Source organism: Chrysochloris asiatica, unplaced genomic scaffold, assembly GCF_000296735.1.
Source record: "Chrysochloris asiatica unplaced genomic scaffold, ChrAsi1.0 scaffold00166, whole genome shotgun sequence".
In the NCBI taxonomy this organism is placed as follows: Eukaryota; Metazoa; Chordata; class Mammalia; order Afrosoricida; family Chrysochloridae; genus Chrysochloris; species Chrysochloris asiatica.
The window spans coordinates 642440-661517 of record NW_006408684.1 but is presented as its reverse complement, the minus strand read 5'-3'; the positions used below and the strand labels follow the sequence as shown (position 1 = coordinate 661517).

At 38.8% G+C, this 19078-nt stretch overlaps 1 protein-coding gene across 1 annotated transcript in view; it reads left to right on the top strand.

Moving 5' to 3' along the window:
* UBE3C (ubiquitin protein ligase E3C) overlaps positions 1 to 17663 on the top strand; it is a 222417-nt gene extending 204754 nt beyond the window's left edge. Inside the window, exons 22-23 of the mRNA XM_006871289.1 lie at positions 5194 to 5324; positions 17493 to 17663. Of these exons, the coding sequence (XP_006871351.1) occupies positions 5194 to 5324; positions 17493 to 17663 (302 nt within the window). The remainder of the gene's footprint in view (positions 1 to 5193; positions 5325 to 17492) is intronic.
* Positions 17664 to 19078: the final 1415 nt, after the last annotated feature.

Below are 19078 nucleotides of genomic sequence, written 5' to 3'. Positions count from 1 at the left end.
AGAACCTCAATGCAATGGATTGACACAGTGGCAGTGACAATGAGCTCAAAAGCACCTATTGTGAGGATGCTGCAGGTCTAGGTAGTGTTCCCCTGTGCTGTGCATGTTATGGTTGCCTTGACTGGGTGGCATGTAACAAGAACATGCTCTCTCTAGAGAGCTGAGGTTCAGAATACAATGATGGAAAACCTCATTGATTAAGGATAGAATTGTAGCTAATTAATGTAATTGCTGTTAATAAGTTGTTAAGTGCTGTCAAGAAGTGGCTGGTGAGCTTGAACTGCCAACCTTGTGGTTCAAACGTCCTTTGAAGTCCAGCACATTAACCCAGAGCACTACATCATACCTATAAAAAGTTGAATTGGCAAAAATTGTTATATCGATATTTACAATAGAAAAGGAGTGACTGCTAAGGCTGCTTATGGGATTGATTCCTTGATTTGGAGGTTCTGGACCCATGATTTTTTTTATAGGACATCCCAGTTGACTGCCCTAAAACCTGTTTAGTGATTCTCTTCTACCATTGTATAGTTCATTATGTAGTCTCTGATCTTAAGTATATAAGGGGCCATCAAAGACACAACAATTGGGCTTTGTTCACATGAAACAAAAAGAAGAAGAAGGAGAACCAGGAATAGAACAAGAATGTGGAATGTGGCTAATTGCCTTCATTAGCAACTGCTCCCTTTGTCATGAGGCTAGAACTGGATGGTGCCCATCTACCACTACTCAGTATTTTGATCAGATGTTAGAGAAGATTCCTGATCAAAAGGACACAATTGCAGATCAGACTTTCAAATTCTTCCGGACTCAAGCCTTTCTGGGGCCATGGAAGTTGGATACCACCCTCCTCCCCACCCCTAAAACCCCACCCCTAAAGCAGAACAAAAAATGATCTTAAACCAAAAATAACCCCTGAAGTCTTCTTAAACAAACAAACATAGTTTCTTAAACAAACATAGTTTAACTTAAGTAATAAAAAATGTCTACCTCGAGTATTAGATTCTTTTAAGATCTATCTATAATATCACATTTGAATAAAATTTTGCCGAAGAGAATTTTTAAAATATTGCAGTGGTACATCGACAGGGAGCTGCTAGAAATTCAAACCAGATCAAGAAAAGGGTGTGAAACAAGGAGATACCAATATTGACATCAGATGGATGTCGGCTGAAAGAAGAGAAAGAATATCAGAAAGCTGTTTTACTTGTGTTTTATTGACTATGCAAAGGTTTTTGACTGTGGATCATAGCAAATTATGAATAACATTGCTAAGATGGGAATTCCAGGACACCTCATTGTACTCAGTATGAACCTGTACATAGACCAAGAAGCAGCCGTTTGAACAGAACAAGGAGGAACTAAATGGTTTTAAATCAGTAAAGGCGTGTGTCAGGTATCCTTTCACCTTGTTTATGTATCTTTATGCTGAGAAAATAATTCAAGGAGCTGGGTTATGTGAAGAAGAAGGTGGCATCAAGATTACCACAAAGACTCATCAACAACGATGTGCAAATGATACCACCTTACTTGTTGAAAGCGAAGAGGACTTGAAGTATTTAACTCATAAAGATTGCATTTATTTGCCATCAGTATAGATTGCATTTCAATATAAAGAAAACTGAAATCTTCAAAATTAACCCAGTAGATAACATCATGACAAATGGAGAAAAGATTGAAGTTGCTGAAGACATCATTTTGCTAGGATCCATAATCAGTGCTCATGGAACTTAGACATTGGCTACCTAAAATGAGGGGGTGATAAAGGCATGAAGTGACTGACTGGCTTACAATGTTCAAGAGCAAGTTTAGTTTAAGAGTATGGGGGGACGAAAGAGTCCCCACTGAATAGTTTTCATCTTGTCTAGATGAGTCTGGTGAAAAGAGATGGGGATAAGATTCATATGACTCAATAGTGGATAATTGTTATCATGACTAATTGCAACTGTGACAATTGTAAAGATACAAGTTTTGTAACAAAAATAGGGGAGTGGTTAATCTTACAGTCCAGAAACCGAGGACCCTAGGACCATCAAAGTAGAAGAGCACAAGCAGAATGCTGGACCTTATCCAGAGAAGCAGCGACACCAGAGACAGAAGCAGAGATGGGGGCATGGAGAGGGGGAGCAGCTGAGGACTCTAGATTCATGGGAAGAGAGGGACTAAGAGCTGGTGGCCAGGAGACAGACTTGCAGAATGTGCCCTTTGGAGATGTAAATTATTATTTACACCTGAGTGGGTTTTTGTTTTAAAATCTAAAGTGAGTAGAGAGAAATACTGTTAACTGATGGTACTTGGAGGGGATTATAATCATTGTAACGAAACAAGGTGTATGAGTTGTTGAATGTAAAACTGATTATCTGCCCTGTAAAATTTCACTCAATCCACAATAAAAACCTTTAAAAAAAAAGAAATCAAACAATGTATTGCATTAGGCAAACCTGCAGAACACTAAGGCGCAACCACCCTAAGCCATGACATTTTCAGTTGCCTCATACGTGAAAGCTGGACAATGAATAAGAAAGACCATAGAAGAATCCATGCATTTGAATTTTGGTGTTGACGAGGAATGTTGACTATACCATGGACTGCCAGAAAGATAAACAAGAGTGTTTTGGAAGAAGTGCGGCTGATGGCTCCTTGGAAGTGAAGATGGCAAGACTTCTGCCTTTATACTTTGCACATGTTGTCAGGAAGAACCAGACCCTGGAGAAAGATACTATTCTTGGTAAAGTGGGGAGTCAGCAAAAAACATGCAGCCCCTGAAGGAGATAAATTAGCACACTGACAACAACAGTGAGCCCAAGCAAACAATGGTGACGAAGGCACAGGACTGAGCAACGTTTAATTCTATTGTACTTAGGGTCACTATGTGTTGAAACCAACTTGAAGTACCTAACAACAGCACAATATGGGATCAAACTGACAACTGTTTTTTAAATTCTTACAAAAAGAAATTTAAAAGCTTTTGTGCATCAAAAGACATTGAAAAAATGAAAGCGTAAGCCACAGATTGGTATAAATATTTTCAAGTCATATGTAGAACAATGGATTTCCCCACAATATAGATACTGTGTATGTTGTTGTTGTTAAGTGCCGTCGAGTTGATTCTGACCCATAACAACCCTGTATAGAGTTTCCAAGAAGAGGCTGGTGAGCTTGAATAGCTGACCTTGTAGTTCAAACAACCTTGCAGTCCAGCTTATTAGCCCACAGCGCCACACCAGGACTCGATATGTGTGTATGTCTGTGTGTATGTATGGATTCCTGGTGTGACAACAGGGGCTAATGCACTGGATTGCAAAGTCAGTTTGAACCACAAATTCAGCAGTTCAAGCTCACCAACCACTTCTTGGAAACCCTATACAGGGTCGCTATTGGTTGGAACCAACGCAATAGCACTTAACAACAACATATATAGTACATGTTGTTGTTGTTTAGTGCCGTCGAGTCGGTTCCGACCCATAGCGACCCTGTACAGGGTTTCCAAGGGTGTAAATCTTTACGGGAGTAGAAAGCCTCATCTTTCTCCCACGGAGCAGCTAGTAGTTTCGAACCGCTGACCTTAAGGTTCGCAGCCCGATTCGTAACCACTACGCTACCAGAGCTCCTTTATATGTCTATATGTACTATATATATTGTTATTGTTGTTATGTGCCATCGAGTCAGTTCTGACCAATAGTGACCCTGTGTAGGGTATAATAGGACTCCTGGTGTGGTGCTGTAGATCAGCATTGGACTATAAATCCCAAGATCCGCAGTTCAAACCCACCAGCTGCTCTATGGAAACTCTATACAGAGTTGCTATGAGTTGGAAACAACTCGACGGCACTTAACAACAACATATATATAATAAGATAAACTATCCAGTTAAAGAAACATGAACAAAACAAAAAGATACTTTAATTGCCAAAAGACCAATGAGCACATGAAGAGATACTCATTGGTCTTTTCCATAAGTCCTTAGGGAAATGTAAATAAATCTAAATGAAATACCATGACACACCCACTAGATGAACAGTGCTAAGTGGTAGGGAGGATGTGGCGAGACTAGGACACTCACGAGTGCTGGGTATGTGAAATGGTAGAGCCACTTTGAATTTTTTTTTTTTTTTTACTTAATTTTAAAAAATTAAACAACAGCATTTTCACCCCAAGACAAATGAAAGCATATATTCACACAAAGAGATGTATGTAAACTTTCATAGAAGCATTAGCTATAATAGCCAACAACTGAGAACAGCCCAGATGTCTATCAGCTAGTCATAGAGTAAATAAATAACATTGGGGTACAGCCATACAATGGAATACTGTTCAGCAGTTGTAATAAATGATCTATTGATACAGAAACATGGGAAGGAGAAGAAGCCAGACACAAAGGACTCCGTGTTACGTAATTCTACTTATATGAAACCTCTGTGTAAGCAGATCAGTCTTCATAAATTGGACTCTGGTGATTTTGTCCAACCGTCAATTAGCTAAAAATAGTTTACACACATAAAACATGTATATTTACAGTGTGTGTGTATGTATCTTCCCTTTCTGTAATTCCGTTATATTGCTCTAAATTTGGATCTAATCTTTATGCAAAGGCAAATAATGCCTAAGGTCACATTGTCCCCACTATCAAGTCAAAAGTTTAAAAAATTAAATCAGTCTAACCTTTTCTTTGCCAAGAAATTGTCTTGGGTTGTTTGCATTGCCCTATCTGTGCTGAAAGCTTATACCTTTAATGATTTTATCTATTCCAGTAAATAGGTTTAAAATATTATCATATTCATTTTGGTGCCAATTAATGCACTTAAGGTTTCTTTATTGATGTTATTTCCGTAGTATATTAACAATATATAGCAATTATTTTAGTTTTAGGAAGCACTTAAGTCGATTAGGAACTGTAAGTAGCACTATCTTTTGCTGCCAGTGTTCATCTTGTAACTACAGAGTGTTCCCTCCTCTTCTGGCCTTTGTCTACTTTGATCCTTCATTTGATCCTCCGTCTTGTAGTTTGCCCATGATATATGGGGTATGTTTCTTTAGAATTGGCATTCAATCATGAGCTGTTCTTCATTGCTGTGGCAAGCATGAGAACTCTGAATGAGACCCTTTTCCAAGTTGGTTATTTTAGTGCTTTTAGGAAACTTTTGCTTTTACAGTTACCTTGTTTTTAATAAAATATTGTTCATTTTTTCATAGGAGGCTACTCTGCAGACCACCCTGTAATTAAAATATTTTGGAGAGTTGTAGAAGGTTTCACTGATGAAGAAAAGCGCAAATTGCTCAAGTTTGTAACAAGTTGCTCACGACCCCCTCTCTTGGGATTTAAGGTATGTGACTTTAATGCCATTTACTTTACAAAACTAAGTGACATCATGTCCCTTTATCCCCATCTCAGCACATCTTCCACATTTCCTAAAAATAAAATCCTTCTCTTTGCATCAGCATGATTTGTGGTGGTGGTTATGTTGCTGACTGAAAGGCTGGCAGATGGAACCTACCAGCTGCTCCCCAGGAGAACTATGTGCTTCTGTAAGGATCACATACTTGGAAACCCTATAGGGCAGCACTCCTCTGTCCTATGGAGTCAATGTGAGTCGGAATTGGCTTTGGTTTTGTTGTTGTTTTGTACACTATCCTTGGTCAAATAACAAGGCCACATAAAATAGGCCTTAATCAAGATGAATGAATATTTTTAAAGTGCTGCTGTTGTTGTTGTTGTTAAGTGCCGTCGAGTCGGTTCCGACCCATAGCGACCCTGTACAGGGTTTCTGAGGGTGTAAATCTTTACGGGAGTAGAAAGCCTCATCTTTCTCCTGCGAAGCGGCTGGTAGTTTCGAACCGCTGACCTTAAGGTTTGCAGCCCGATTTGTAACCACTACGCTACCAGAGCTCTTTATTAAAGTGCTAGCATGGGACTATGAAGAAACATGCAAGAAAATTACCAGAGAAGAGCAAATTAAAACTATTGTAGAACTTAATGATGTTAGAAGTAGAAGCCATGAAGAATAAAATTAACACTGTAGAAAATCATATGAATGAGATATGATGGACAGTCTTGAAAAAAAAAATCACAAAAATACAGAAGAAAAAGATTGAGATCAAAGTATTCAGAGAAAAATAATAGACATATTGTAGACAAAACAAACTGCAGATAATCCATATTCCTGAAGAAAAGAACAAAATGGAACAAAAATTATTCAAATTCAGAAGGCATTCCTGAAAGAAAGAAAAATTTCAACCTTCAGATTGAAAGAACTAACTATATTCTAGAAAAAATTAATAGAGAATGAACAATATCAGTTACTGAACTTTTGACATGCAAAATAGGGCAGCAAGATTGGAGGAAGGCTCATTAAACACCTACTATATGCAGATGATACAACCTTGCTTGCTGAAAGTAAAGAGGACTTCAAATTCTTACTGATGAAGATGAAAGATCACAGCCTTTGATATGGTTTGCACCTCAGTGTAAAGAAAACAACAATCTAGGCATAAATAGTAGTTCACCTACAAAGCATCTAGGCAGAAACAATAATTTAACCACAAAGAAAAAAGACTTTAAGCTAGCCTTAGATTTATATTTACAACACTGGAAACCAGAAAGCATTAGGACAGCTTTTCACCCTCAGCACTGTGGACGTTTTTAATCAATAGATTGGGGAGGCTGTCTTGTGCATTGTAGGACGTTTAGCAGCAACTCTAGGCTGTACCCACTAGATGCTAGGCTTACCTCACTTTCTAGTGTGACAATCAGAAATGTCCTTCTTCTTGTTGATAGCTGCTGTCGATTCAGTAGGGTTTCTGAGACTAAGTCTTTACAGGAGCAGAAAGCCTCTTCTTTCTACCACAGTGTTTTTAGACATTGTCTAATGTCCCCATCCTGGTTGAGAATCGCTGCACTAGAGCATTGTCTACAGAGCATTGATTTTTTAAAGGCTGTGTTGTTGTTGTTAAGTGTTGTCAGGTGGGTTTTGACTCATAGCCACCCTGTATAGTGCTGATCCTATAGCGCCTCACCCGGTATCATGGAGGACATAAAGGAGGTACATATGGAGGGTGATTAGGTGCTTTATTTCCTGAGTTTCTATACACTTGAGGCTGATATTTTGTTACTTTTGCAAATTACCATTAATGTGCCTGATGAAAGAATTATTGGGTCATACACAGCCTTTCTCTGGGCAAATTATTGAATGATGCAGAATGCATCAAGAAAAGATGGAAGGATTACACAGAGTCATTGTACCAAAAGGAAATGGTTAAAGTTCAGTCATTTCCAGAGGTGCCATATGATCAAGAGCCAGTGATACTCAGGGAGGAAGTCCAAAGTGCATTGAAGGAATTGGCAAAGAACAAGGCACCAGGAATTGATGGAATAAAAACTGAAATCTTTCAAGAAAGTGAGGCAGCACAAGAGGCACTCTCTCATCTCTGCCAAGAAATTTGGAAGACAACTATCTGGCCAACTGATTGGAAGAGATCCATATTTGTGCCCAATCCAAAGAGAGGTGACCCAATAGAATGCGGAAGTCATTGGACAATCTCTTTGATATCTCAAGCGAGTAAAGTTTTGCTAAAGGTAATACAGAAACGGCTACAATCATACATTGACAGAGAACTTCCAGAGGTTCAAGCTGGATTCAGAAGAGGCCGTGGAACGAGAGATATCATTGCTGATGTCCAATGGATCTTGGCTGAAAGCAGAGAATATGAGAAAGATGTTTACCTATGCTTTATTGACTACATAAAGGCTTTCGATTGTGTGGATCATGACAAGCTATGGACAACATTGCGAAGTATGAGTATTCCAGAACACCTAATTGTACTTCTGAGGAATCTGTACCTGGACCAAGAAGCAGTTGTTAGAACAGAGCATGGGAACACTGCATGTTTTAAAATTGGGAAAGGTGTACAACAAGGTTGTGTTCTTTCACCATACTTATTCAACCTATATGTTGACCAGAAAATACGAGAAGCTGGATTCTATGAAGAAAAATATGGTATCAGGATTGGAGGAAGACTCATTAACAACCTGCGATATGCAGATGATACAACCTTGATTGCTGAAAGTGAAGAGGACTTGAAACCATTTACTGATGAAGATCAAAGAACACAGCCTTCAGTATGGATTGCATCTCAATGTCAAGAAAATAAAAATCCTCACCACTGGAACCAATAAACAACAAGAGAAAAGACTGAAGTTGTCAAGGACTTCATTTTTCTTGGATCAACTATCAACAGTCACAAAAGCAGCAGTCAAGAGATCAGATGACGTAGTGCATTAGGCAAATCTGCTGCACAGGAACTTTTTAAAGTGTTGAAGAGCAAAGATGTCAGCTTGAGGACTAAGGTGAGCCTGACCCAAGCCATGGTATTTTCAATAACCTCACATGGATGCGAAAGCTGTACAATGAATAAGGAAGATCGTAGAAGAATTGATGCCTTTGAATTGTGGTGTTGGAGGAGAATACTAAAAGTGCCACGGGCTACCAAAAGAACCAATAGATCTGTTATGGAAGAAGTGCAGCCAGAGTGCTCTTTGGAGGCCAAGATGGCTAAACTTCGTCTTTCATACTTTGGACATATTGTCAGAAGGGAACAATCACTGGGGAAGGATATCATGCTTGGTAAGATGGAGGATCAGAGAAGAAGAGGAAGACCCCCAACGAGACAGATCGGCCAGGTGGCATCATTGATGGCATCAAGTGTGGCAGTGGTCGTGAGGTTGGCCCAGGATCGGACATTGTTTTTCCTTCTGCTCTGCATGGGGTCGCTATGAGTTGGTTCTGACTCAATGGCACCTGACAACAACAACAGCACAGTCTTTTAGAGTCCTGTAGGATAAGCATTGGCCTACTAACCACAAGGTTGGCAGTTCAAGCCCACCACCAGCTATTGCTCGAAAATCCTATACAGGGTCGCTGTGAGTCTGAACCAACAGGACAGCATTTAACATCATAACCTCCATATAGTCCTGGTAATACAATGGTTAAGCGTTTGGCTCTAACTGGAAGGTTGACAGTTCTAACCCACCAGCAACTCCGTGGGAGGATGAGCTGGCAATCTGCTCCGATAAAGATTACATCCTAGAAACGCTGCAGGGCAGTGCTGCCTTCACAGGGGATTGTGTCCGTCAGATACACCCCGTTGTAAATCTACTTGAAGATAAACAGCCAACCAAAGAGTCATTCAAAGGGAATTACTTAATAAAATGACAGTTTTTAAACAAGTCTTGATACCTTGCCTCTGCATTTTAGCAAGCAGAAATCATAACCACAGAAGAAAAATTTTTTAAATATTGATTTAAAACTTTCAAAACAAACAGGCATCTAGGAGAAAATGTTCATGCCCTTGGGTTGGATGAAGAGTTCTTAGGTTTCACACGAAAGAATGATCTATAAAGTTAAAGTTGAGAACTTCCACTTCATCAGAATTTAGAAATTTTCTACATCAAAAGACACCGTTAAGAGAATAAACACACAAGCCACAGATCGGAGTGAAATAACTTGAAGTAACATATGTGATCATTGACTTGTATCCATAATATATATAAGAACTCTTATAACTCATTCATAGGACAAGCAATCTAGTTATAAAAACGGACAAAAGATTTGAATAGACAGTTTTCCAAAGAAGATAGACAGATGGCAAATAAACACAAGAAAAGATTCTCAGCCTCATTCAAAACAATCCACTGCCATTAAGTTGACTCAGATTCATAGCAATCCTGTGGGGCTGTAGGATCAGCACTGGACTGCGAACCACAAGGTCAGCAGTTGAAACCCACCAGCTGCTTCTCGGAAACCCTGTACAGGGTCACTCTGAGTTGGAAGTGACTTGATGGCACTTAACAACAACATAGCAACCCTAGAGGATAGAGTACAACTGCCACACATTGTTTCCAAACCTGTAAATATTTAACGGAAGTGGAGAGCCACATTTCTCTCCAGTGGAATGGCTGAGGGATTTGAACTGCTGACATGGTTGTTAGTCAAGCACTTTAACCACTGTGCCATGAGAACGCCTCTCCCTAGTCAGTAGGAAAATTCTTTTTAGTCCCCATTACACACCATTCTATAGGCAGTAGAATGACTGCAGTCAGTAGAGGAATGAGAAGATGGAGAAGCTGGAAAAGTTTGACAGTAAAGCCTGCCATTGTTGTTGCTGCAAACTCATAGCCACCCTGTATAGGGTTTCCAGAGCTGCACATCTTTGCGGGAGCAGAAAGCCTTGTCTTTGTCTAGTGGAACTGCTAGTAGGCTTGAACCACTGACCTTGTTTTTCGCAGTCCAGAGTTTATAGCCATTGCATTCCTGAATTGCTACATAGATGAATTCAAAAACATTAAGCTAAGTGAACATTTTGTTGTTGTTGTGAAGTGCCGTCGAGTTGGTTCCGCCCCATAGCAATGCTATGTAAGGTTTCCAAGGAGCAGCTGGTGAGTTTGAACCACTGACCTTGCAGTTCAAACAACTTTGCAGTCTGACACATTAGCCCACAGCGCCACACCAGGACTTTCAAGTAAACATAAAAGGACAAACATTGTGTGATCCCACGTTTATGAAATGTCTTTCAGAGGCAAATTTACCGAAATAGAGCCTAGAGCTGGAGGCAGTAACAGGTAACTTTGGGGAAAATATACTAAAACTGACTTGTGGTGGTAATGGCTGCCCGGCTCACTACATTTACAAAGTCATTGAGTTATACATCTAAATGGGTAAATATTACAGTGTATTATATATATACCTCAGCAGTTTTTTAAATTGCTATCAATAGATTAATACACAAATCCCAATAAATACCGTCAGAACTAGAGCAGTAAAGTCGAGCGATGGGAAAGAGGTGGGATATAAATGCTAGATAAATCATTGGCAGTTAGGTTTTGGAAGTAGTGAGCAGTGCTATTGAACCATACTAGTGAACCCAGAGCCATGGCGTATATTCCGACTCATAGTGGCCCTTTAGGACGGAGTAGAACTGCTCCCTAGAGTTCCCAGGACTGTAAATATTAATGGAAGCAGATAACCTCACCTTTCTCCCATGGAGTAGCTGGTGGGTCTGAACTGCTGACCTTGTAGTCAATACCCCCCAAGGCTTAGACCACTGGACCACCAGGGTTCCTATTAAATATTGTTGTGAACCTACTCATAGCATCTTTTTATAGGGTTTCTGAGAAACAACTAGTAGGTTTGAACCACCAACTTTGCAGTTAGCTGTCCATGCTTATCCTTTAACATATCAGGACTCCATTGAGTTTTTAGTAGAAAACTCTTCTTAACAGCAACAACTACTAATATTGAATATTAGTCAAGTCAGTTCTGACTCATAGCTATCCTGTGTGGGGTTTCCGAGTGGCTAGTGGGTTTGAACTGCTGGCTTTTCAGTTCAAACTGACCTTGCAGTCTGGTACTTATCCTACAGCACCACACCAGGGCTCCATATTAAATTTTAGTAGAATTAAAATCACTAACTTCAAAAATATTGTTGTTCTGTGCTGTTGAGTCAGTTCCAATTCATAATGGCACTTACAGAGTTTTTAAGGAGCTGATAGTAGGTGTGAACTGCCACCTTGGGGTTAACGGTAACAGTGCTTATCCTATAGTGACATACCTGGACTCATCAAAATTATTAGAAGGATTAAATAATGACAAAAAATAAGACAGAGTAACAAATATATAGAAAACAAAGATAGCATTAAGAATCATAAAATCGAATCTGTAGAAATGAAAAGGGCTGAACTGTTAAAACAATGAATGTTCATCTGTTAAAAGGAAAAGAATTTCAGACTGGATTTTAATCACTAGCCCACATAACCAGATATAAAAATTGGCCTCTGTGAGTCAGAATTAAATCCAGCAACAGTCTTGAAAGAAATGGCTTTGCTTTGTGATTCTTCTTGGACTTAAAATGAAATCATGACATTTTGCTGTGTTACACATCTAAAATGCAGGGAAAATGCAAATTTATGTGGGACTAACACTAAAAAATGGAGCAAATAAAGTGCTATTTATCCAAACTTTTTTTTTTTTAGCATCTAATGATTACTTTAAAAGTCATAAATTAAGTAGGTTCTTGTATATTAAGATTTTAACCCACTTAGGTAGGTAATTGTATTAAGAATATATAGTATGAGAAGCATGGTATCTTCTAGTATCTTCCAGTTAAAAGAAAACAAAACAAAAAAATAAACCTAGAAAAAGAACGCTAAACTTCTAGTGTTAGGAAAAGAACTGTGGAGGTGGACCCACTGCCAGCAAAACCGAGAAAGACCCAGAGGTTTTTGCCAGCTACTGGTTAATTAATACCAGTGATGTTGGCAAAGCCTTGCTGGAAGGGAGGACTAGGTATTAGACATCCTGGTAGACAGTGAGGTGTCTGTGGTAATTGGCCTCCTAGAAAGACTGAGAACCATCAGTCTTTACCTTTACAGTACTCTAAGACTCATGTCTTGATGGCATCACTACATTCTATTTCAACTCCTAAATAGAATTATAGTGAAAATTATCTTACTTCCTGATAGTGATAACTTAGTGGTTGTTTTGCAGTGAATAATACTTTATTGGAAACCATGAGACAATCCTTCTATTTTGGACTTTTTTCAGTGGTTCAGCATATACTAAATGTGAAGTTTGATTAAGAGTTTTCCATAATAAGTGTTTTTGCAGTTGTCAGAAGTTAGACACCAAGTTTGGAAAAATCACCTTAATATTCAGGTCTTCCTGTTAGCCCAGTGTGCCTGATGACAGGCTGCCAGAATTAATTCCTTCTTTAAGAGGAGAAGAATGCCTTTCAGTGGAATGTGGTGGTATAAATGGAAGAGGCAGGGATGCATAATTTAGAAGTTATGAAACTCTTTAGTGCCAGATTATTGGAGAAGAATAACATTTACTAAAGCTAATTAAAGTTTAATATGTTTAATAAATGTGATTGTTACAGACAAAAAAATCATTAAAGTGCTGTAGAAATTGTTAAGTTGCCATCAGGTCACATAATAAATTGATGGTTTTCTCATTCTGAATTAATGCAAATTCCCGTTGTACTGTATTTAATTATGCACGAAATGGTGCCCTTGACTCAGATTTCAATGAAGAACTTCATTTTTTTTTACTTTTAAGACTCAAAGTAGAAAATTCAATTAGCATTATGAGAGGAACACTAAAATGTGGCATTTAACTACGAAATATGTTTCAAGCTTTCCACTTACCCAGTAACGTTACCAGTAACTTATTACCACTCACTGACCTCCACCTTCAAAGGGCCTTTCCTTTCTGTTTCAAACATTCAATGCTGTTATTGTAGTTTATGTAAGCATTTGAGAAAATTATTACCCTCCTGTACTCAAAATGCTTATTAATAAAAGCATTTGAATGTTCTTTTTGGTTCTCTTTTGTTTCCTGTTCTAGCAGTTCTATTAGTGATTTAAATCACATATAAACTGTAATTAGGAAAGAAGCGTTTCTTTCTGCACGTATTACAGATAGTATGTATATTTTTTCTGAATGTTGGTATTGGACTTCATTAGGAAAACTTAGGTTAGAAATAGGACAAATTGGTCTCTTTAGAGCATTTTGTGAGGGCTGATCTGTGTTTTTCCTTCATAGCAAATGTATTGTAAATTCAACATGTTGATGAAACCGATGGAGCTGATTGCAGGTTAGGTCAGGTGGCTGGGTGCTGGTCAGAGTTTGTGAGGCAGCTCAGATCTTGGACCCAGCGCTTTGTTCCAGTTTTGTTCATCCCTTCCCACTGCCATGGTTGGAGGGTAGTAATTCTTTTTTATACTATTTGTACCCATTTTATTATAATTATTATTATTAATTGCTTGGATGCTGATACAAACAAGTCAGTGCCCATGCATTGCATTTGGTAGATACATGTTTATTTTTTAAATCTCTAATCTCTTCTTATCCATAGGTTCTACCTCCCTCTTTTATTTTTCCTTGTAATTTATTTGATGAAAAAAATGTTTTTTAAAAGCTCAGTAGCTTCTTTGTATAGTGTATATGATGCTAGTTTTCTAGGTTTATTCAAATTATAGCTTTGAATTGTCCTGTTTATAATATGATAATGTGAGCTTTGCATTTCTTCCCATCAGCTGTGGGAGACACACTGTTTCTGAGTTACCTCTTTGAGACGTTGAGGTCCATCTGTGGATTCAGATGTTGTCAGCCTGATGCATCTATTATAAAAGTCCTCCTCATCCTTTTACCTAATGATGTTAGCAGTCACTTAGGAATATTGCCTAGGTCCATTATTGTTGTTGTTGTTAAGTGCCATCGAGTTGATTCCCACCCATAGCGACCCTGTATAGGGTTTCTAAGGAGCAGCTGGTGAGCTTGAACCGCCGACCTTGCAGTTCAGACAGCTTTGCAGTCTGGCATATTAACCCACAGTGCCTCACCAGGACTCCAGGCCCATTATTAGATGTTATAAAACAGCTACACCCTGATTATATCATTCCTTATTTATTACCTGTTATTTGCTACAGAACAGAATTTTCCCATATCAGCTATTTGGTTACCCTGAAGATTAGTTTATACTCAGAGGTAGAATAAATTTTCATTCTTTTCTTCATTAATCAGTTTTCAGAATAATGAGTTGGTTACCTAGCACCATTCAAAGGTTACAGTGAGTTTTTGTTTTTTAATTATTATGAACTCCTTGGGCTTTAACATCTGATGTGTTTCAGTCTAGTACAGTTATTCTTTTTGATATTCAAACTTTGGATAAGTGGTGTTCCTTCAGATTGGCTCCTGACTCTTTTTAACACAACCCAAGGAGTTTTGATAGCTCTCTTGCTTTCTTGTATGATGAAATACTAACATTTGTACTTTGTCCTGCACACTTCCTGGCCCACACTTGGAATGAGATTTTTTCCTAGTAGACTTGTTTCCTCTTACTGGGAAAGGAAATAAGCTGGGCACTTGTTCTGCTCATTGCTGCTGTGTTGATCATTGTTTCCAGACCTTTTCAGTGGACAGACTAGGACATTGTTGTTGTTATTGTTAGGTGCCATCGAGTTGGTACTGACTCATAGCAACCCTATGCACAGCAGAATGAAACACTGCCCGATCCTGGGCCAACCTCATCACTGTTGCCGTGCTTGAGTCCATTGATGCTGTCACTTGGCCAGTCCATCTCATTGGGGATCTTCCTCTTTCTCTGACCCTCCCACCTTACCAAACATGATATCCTATTTCTTTAATTTCATATTTCAATTTTTTTATAAATGATAGTCTCCAATCATTTTAGTTCATTATATGTATTTGATCCTAAAATATAATATTGTGAAGTTACAGTTATATACTGTATAATAGTTAACTATGAGAGTAAGTCAAGCTATTAAGGTTAAGTGCATACATGCAAGGGCTTATTCCAGACAAAATGTGTTTAACAAGGACTCTCAGCAATACATTTTGTCTTAGTCTTATTAGGTAGCCTTCAAGAAAAGGGATATTTTTTGTGCTGTGTTGGGTGGATTTTGTTCCTATGGTCTAATATCAAACTTTTAACAAAACTCAAGTGGACATCTTCCTAAATCATTGAAGCTTTGTAACAAGTTTACAGGAATGCTGCTCATAAAACAGTAATTTTTAGATGGATCCGTGTTTTAAGGAAGGTAGGGACAACGTCAAAGATGAACCAAGAGAGGAAAGACCATCAACTTCAAGCAATGAAGATACTGTGGCTAAAGTCTAGAAACTGATGGAAGGAGGAGACTGTAGAATTACACGATGTAGAATTACTGAGGTTAGGATCTCACATGGTTCTACATTTTCAGTTTTAAGGGAACATGCTGGCCTTACCACACTTTCAGTTTGATGGCTGCCAAAAGTGTTGCACAAAGATCAGCAAGATCGAAGCTAATGAAGATGATTTTATGGAATGAACTGTAACCAGGGACATCTTGGATTTGCCAGTCCAATCCAGACAGCAAGGACCAATCAGAGCAGTGACTTCCGAGAAGATCTGCTGGGTTCGTTAAATTTGAGGCAGAGAAGTCACCTCAGAAGGTTATGGCAGCTGTTTTGGGGGGTTCTTAAGGCGTAATCTTGATACGTTTTCTCAAAGGACATACGATAATCATGGGAGCTCGTTATGAAGAAGCTTTTTTAAAAAAAAGAAACAACTGACAACAGCATTGTGGGAAAAGGGCCAGGAAAGTTGTGCTGGGGTGTTTTATTCTTTTGGTTTTTTTCATTATAACAATGTACCAAGGGTTTCAAGGACTGTCCTATAAGAATTTCATTGGAAAACCTTACTCTGTCCATCATACAGCCATCCTGATCTTGCCCCTTCAAATTTCTTTTTGTTCCCCAAACAAAAAAATAAGAATAAATAAAAGAAAGACAAATTACATTCCCTCAAGGATGCCAAAACTGCGGTTTTGATGAGGTACAAATTGAAGAGCTCAGAATTCTTTGGGTAAAGGTTAGAAAGTGTACAGTAGAGAAATATATAGACATAGATGAAGAATATGCCAAGAAACACTAGTTTTAACATTTTGATATTTTTGTTTAATAAAGGTGTCTCCTGTTTTGACTTTTTGACTACCCCATATAACATGGTAGTTTTAGAACAATAATACCAAGAATTTGCTGTGGCAACATTTCTGAAAGCAGTTGTCTTTGCAATTGTAAAACACTTTAAGTATGTCCTTTTTCTGTGATTAAGCTAGTAACTCATACATAGGTTCATTTGTTTCATTTTGCTTGTATCATTTTTATTACATGCGTCCTCATGCTTCCAAAGTCAGGTTTGCACAACTAGAATCCTTTGGAGAGTCTAGCTTTCTGCGCTGCCCTTTCCACTCTGTTGTTTTGTCTTTTCCATTTTTTAAAATATAAGCAAATGTGTATAAACATTCCACCTTTTTACATTTTAAACTAATTTTGTAAAGACAAAAAATAAAAACCTTTAGGTCCCTAATCACTGAAAAGATTGTGCCCCGTGACTGAGTGTTTTTGTCAACACACTTTTTATGCATGAAGCATGTTGCTAGTGGCCGTGGAGTTCGCTCCAACTCACGGTGACCATGTGCCATCTGCATAATCATTGATATGTTGTAGCCACAAAGCACACTGAGTTCCACCCAGCCCAGGGTGCTCATCTTGCAGCGCTGTAACCACGGGGTTTTCATTGGCTACATTTTGGAAATACAGCTCTAAGCCTTTATTCCTAGTCTTAGTCTGGAAGCGCCGCTAAAACTGGTCCCCATAGATGACCCTTCTGGTATCTGAAAAACTGTTGGCATACACATAAGCCACCACAGTGTGACAAGCTGATACGGACGGAGAGTGCATAGTATTCATTGTAATTTAGCATGAAGTCTTACCACCAAGTAAACAAGTAAAAGTCAATATTTTCTTGAGAAAAGCAAGAATAATAATTTACAACTAACTGAGGCAAGCTAGTTTCAATATGCTGATTTTTGTTATGTTTTTTTATTGAAGGCTGTGCTTTTAAAAACAGGATGCTGTTTCTCAATTGTTTTTCAGGAATTGTATCCTGCATTTTGCATTCACAATGGAGGGTCTGACCTCGAGCGTCTCCCCACTGCCAGCACCTGCATGAACCTGCTAAAGCTTCCAGAATTTTATGATGAGACACTTTTACGAAGTAAACTTCTCTACGCCATTGAATGTGCTGCTGGGTTTGAATTGAGCTGAGCTGAAACTGATGTTGGACCTGACCCTCTCACAGAGAAACTACCAGTGCCTCTGACGTCAGCAGCACCCCCAGCAGACCAACAGGCCTCTCGCTGCATTTCCTAAGTTCCCATCTCCCTTCCTTCTTTCTAGCATTTCTTCCTTCCTTCATTTTAAAAATGACTTTTATTAAGCCATGGTCATTTATTTAGATGGACACTGCTTTTCAAATCAGTTAACATACAAAATATTATGGGCCCCGTTGGCCAATTTAGTCATTTTGCCAAGAAGAGCACAGTTTTCAAACTAGAGACAACTCAGTAAAATTCACCAAAGATGAAGCGTTGGCTTTGTGCTGATCAACTGTGAACACCTTCCTGAGCTGGCAGGACACCTGTAAAACGCCACATGTTGCTGGCTGTGTGGAGACGGGGCTACACTAGTTACAGAGACAATACTTGTTGAGGCACAGGGTCAAAGGGGTGGAGAATGCTTACTTTCAGGGGGCCCCAGTGCTTCTCATACGGTGGAATTGTTTACAAGGCTACTTGTTCAAACTAAAGGCATTTTTTTTTTTTTCTTTCCTGCAACCTCTTCCCAAAGTGATTAGGTTTGGAAAATAGGAAACTGGGAATATATTGTTTGTGTGTTTTAAGCCATTTCCCACCCATGGGACTAGCATGCGAATTTTAAATATAACAATGCCTTGCATCATGGTGATTTAGATATTACTTCATGTGGCTGTGAGACATGTACTTCACTCTGTGCTAGTCTTCTGTCTCCACTTCATGCCTGGAGAGCTTTGGGGGGAAGTAGGGTGGCTCTCTGTCTGGTTCCTACAGTAGGTATGCTACCTTCAGTAAATAATAATGTGGAGGAGATAGACGCTCTCACATCTATTAAAAGTCATTGGAACCAAAGTAGTGGGCTTTATCCTTTATGTCTGAAGCCTCCGACCAGATAAAGCTTGCCAGGGTTTCACTCACCTTCCTTCTCATTCGGGCTGTACAAACCAATCCTCAGCATGATTTGGTTCCCGTGCTTTTGCGCCCTTCTGCGTCTTAGAATGGTGCTGCTTTGACAAAGTGATGGAGGAGTTACTGAACATATTTCCAGGGAAAAAAGAAGATTTGATCATTCTCTATTAATAAGGCACTTTATCAGGACCTGATTTGTGTTGCTGTGGTTTCTCTTGTTCCCAAATGGAAAGCATTTCAAGATACCAGATAAGAAAGCAGAGCGATCCTTCACTAATGTTGTGGGTAGGAATCTAAACTCTATTCATCTCTTCCATGTCGACTGTTTGACTCTCACTGGAGGCTCTGTTGGATGTCTATTTAATTGACCACAATTAGCAATATATTGTACTTTTAAATGCAGGAAAACTGAATGACACTTTTAAGACAATGACCATTATCAGAACAAAATGTATATTT